We start from the raw sequence: 2,431 nt of genomic DNA, 5'->3' as shown, positions 1-2,431 counted from the left end.
CTGGTCCAGGTCACAGGCACAGCTGGTCCCGCTCACGGGCACCTGGTCCTGTTGCAGGCACACTGCTGTCATGGATTCTCAGCCCTCCTGGCTGGGACACTGTGCTGAAGTCATGCAGAGGCGGTGACTGTGGTGTGTAAGCGTCTGTCTTGTGTGACCTTTTCTATAGGTGCTGCTTCAGGTGCCCGTCTTAAGGGCATTGCCAGGCAGAGTTCTGGACATACAGCCCCTCCTCATTTCCCTCCCCTGAGGCCTCGGGGGTCTGCGGGCCACAGCAGGGCCGGCCGGGCCACCTCATGCGGCTGTCTCCAGGTCCCCTGCCCGCCCACCTGCCCTCCCAGCCCCGGCCCTGGTCCACACGAGGACCAGCTGCTGAGAAGCCTCCCTGCAAACAAGGACAGAGCCTGCCAGGCATCCTGCCTGCAGGCGCGCACCTGCTCTGCAGCCCTGTCGGCTCCGACACAGGCTGTGTGATTCCTGCTCTCCCACCCAGCCCGGCTTCTCCCAGAACACTTTGGAGTCACTGAGTCCCCTTGGAGAGCTTCCCACCCGCACACAGGGTCTGACTCCTGTTTTTTTCATTTACTTTTGGCTGCGCTGGGTCTTTATGGCCGTGCACTGGCTCACCGTGGTAGCTCGTCTTCTCTCCTATGGCTTCCAGGCTCCAGGCGCCCTGGCTCAGAACCTGTGATGCTCGGGCTTAGCTGCTCTGCGGTGCGTGGGACATTCCTGGACCAGGGACCGAACCTGGGTCCCCTGCACGGGCAGGCGGACGCTTAACCACTGGATCTCCGGGGAAGTCCTGACTCCTGTTCTTTTTGTTAAAGTAATTTTCAGATTATTAAGATACTGTGTGTTCATGGTGAACATAGAGTCCTGGATGGAGAGCTTGGCTCGGGGGCTCACAGCCACGTTCGTAGCCGTGTCCACCCGGCCCCGAGCCCTGGGCCCCCGGGCCTCCCGCACCAGCGACGGGGCCTCCGGCGTACCTCGAGCTCTGCCGACCTCTTTTCGGGGGACCCGTAGGTCCTGAGCTCAGCCAGGTCTGGTGGGGACTCCCGCCTGGCCGGGCGCTGCTTCCTGTGCTCTGACTCAGACCTGAGGGTTTCCTGTGGGCTCGGCTGTGAGTGAGCTAGCTGTCCACGACTCTGGCCGCCCGGCCGGACTCACGCTTGGGCTGTGTCCTGCCTTCTCTCCGCTCGCTGACCTTGTGGTTCTCTTGAGGCCACTGCTCCTCCGGGGGCTGGGCTCTCGGGTCCCGCCCCAGCCACTGGCCGTGCCTCTGGGGATGTCGATGCTCAGCTCCGGGCCCCCCAAAGCTGCTGGAGGTGGATGTGTCCCAGCTCCACGGGAACCCGGGCCCAGCCTTGGGGATTCACTGGGCTCTGGACCCCGTCAGCCGCGCCTCCAACACAGAGCCTCCACCCTGGGCCTGGGCGCAGCTGTGCTCAGCCCTTGGGGTCCCCCAGACGCCTGCCCTCACTGGGGGCACCCTCTCCCCCCAGCACTCCACTTGGCCACCAGGGTGAGGGGCACCCCAGTCAGCAGGCCGGGCCCTGAGGTGGGGGCAGTTGTGCGACTGCTCTAGATCCTCGCCACAAGGACTGAGTCACCCCACCAGTGCCCAGAGGGGTGTTGCTCTGGGAGCCTCCAGAGCAGTAGCCGGCGGGGGAAGGTGAGGGGATCGCTGGGGTGGTCCTGCACCTCCTGGGCTGCTGGCCGCCTGCTCCCCCCGTGGCTGGGGCTGGGACCTTGGGGACAGGTGGACAGGGTGCCAGGGCCGGAGGGACTGGGCTGTTTCTGCAGACGCAGGGCACTCGGTGTCCCCCACGGTCACGAAGTGGCTTCCGGGCAGGGCTGCTGTCCGTGGGTGGCAGGGGGTCTCACACAGCTGCCCACAAAGCAGGTGACCTCTCATCTCTTCCTCCCAGCAGCATGGCTGACAGCAAGCCCAAGCCCTCCAAGCCCGCCAACAAGACGCCCCCCAAGTCCCCGGGGGACCCCGCTAAGGACAAGGCAGCCAAGAGGCTGTCACTCGAGCCGGAGGGGGCCGGCGAGGGGGCGGCCGCGGCGGGCGCGGAGCTCAGCGCCCTGGAGGAGGCCTTCCGGAGGTTCGCGGTGCATGGGGACGCCCGGGCGTCGGGCCGGGAGATGCACGGCAAGAACTGGTCCAAGCTGTGCCGAGACTGCCAGGTGATCGACGGCCGGAGCGTGACCGTCACCGACGTGGACATCGTCTTCAGCAAGATCAAGTGCGTGCCAGCTCCGCCAGGGGCCGTCGGGGGCGGGGGCGGGGTGGGGCCAGGGGCTCTGGTCCAGGCCCGAGGGTCTCGCGTGGCTGAGTCCTGCCTGCCGGGGCTGGCGGGGGCGGGGCTGGGTCCCTCGGGCGGGGCCATGGGCTCTGGCCGGTGGCCGGGGGCCGAGGGTCTTG

At 66.9% G+C, this 2,431-nt stretch overlaps 1 protein-coding gene and 1 long non-coding RNA gene across 2 annotated transcripts in view; both read left to right on the top strand.

Moving 5' to 3' along the window:
- Positions 1-2,431, top strand: part of LOC120879273 — a 14,655-nt gene that overhangs the window by 4,390 nt on the left and 7,834 nt on the right. The window lies entirely within an intron of this gene.
- LOC120879272 (tubulin polymerization promoting protein) overlaps positions 1,767-2,431 on the top strand; it is an 8,499-nt gene continuing 7,834 nt past the window's right edge. The window contains exon 1 of the mRNA XM_040262223.1: positions 1,767-2,252. Coding sequence (XP_040118157.1) covers positions 1,936-2,252 — 317 coding nt within the window. The 5' untranslated portion in view covers positions 1,767-1,935. The remainder of the gene's footprint in view (positions 2,253-2,431) is intronic.

This window comes from Oryx dammah, unplaced genomic scaffold (genome assembly GCF_014754425.2).
Source record: "Oryx dammah isolate SB20612 unplaced genomic scaffold, SCBI_Odam_1.1 HiC_scaffold_20, whole genome shotgun sequence".
NCBI classification, from domain to species: Eukaryota; Metazoa; Chordata; class Mammalia; order Artiodactyla; family Bovidae; genus Oryx; species Oryx dammah.
This window is presented reverse-complemented; position numbering and strand designations above follow the sequence as displayed.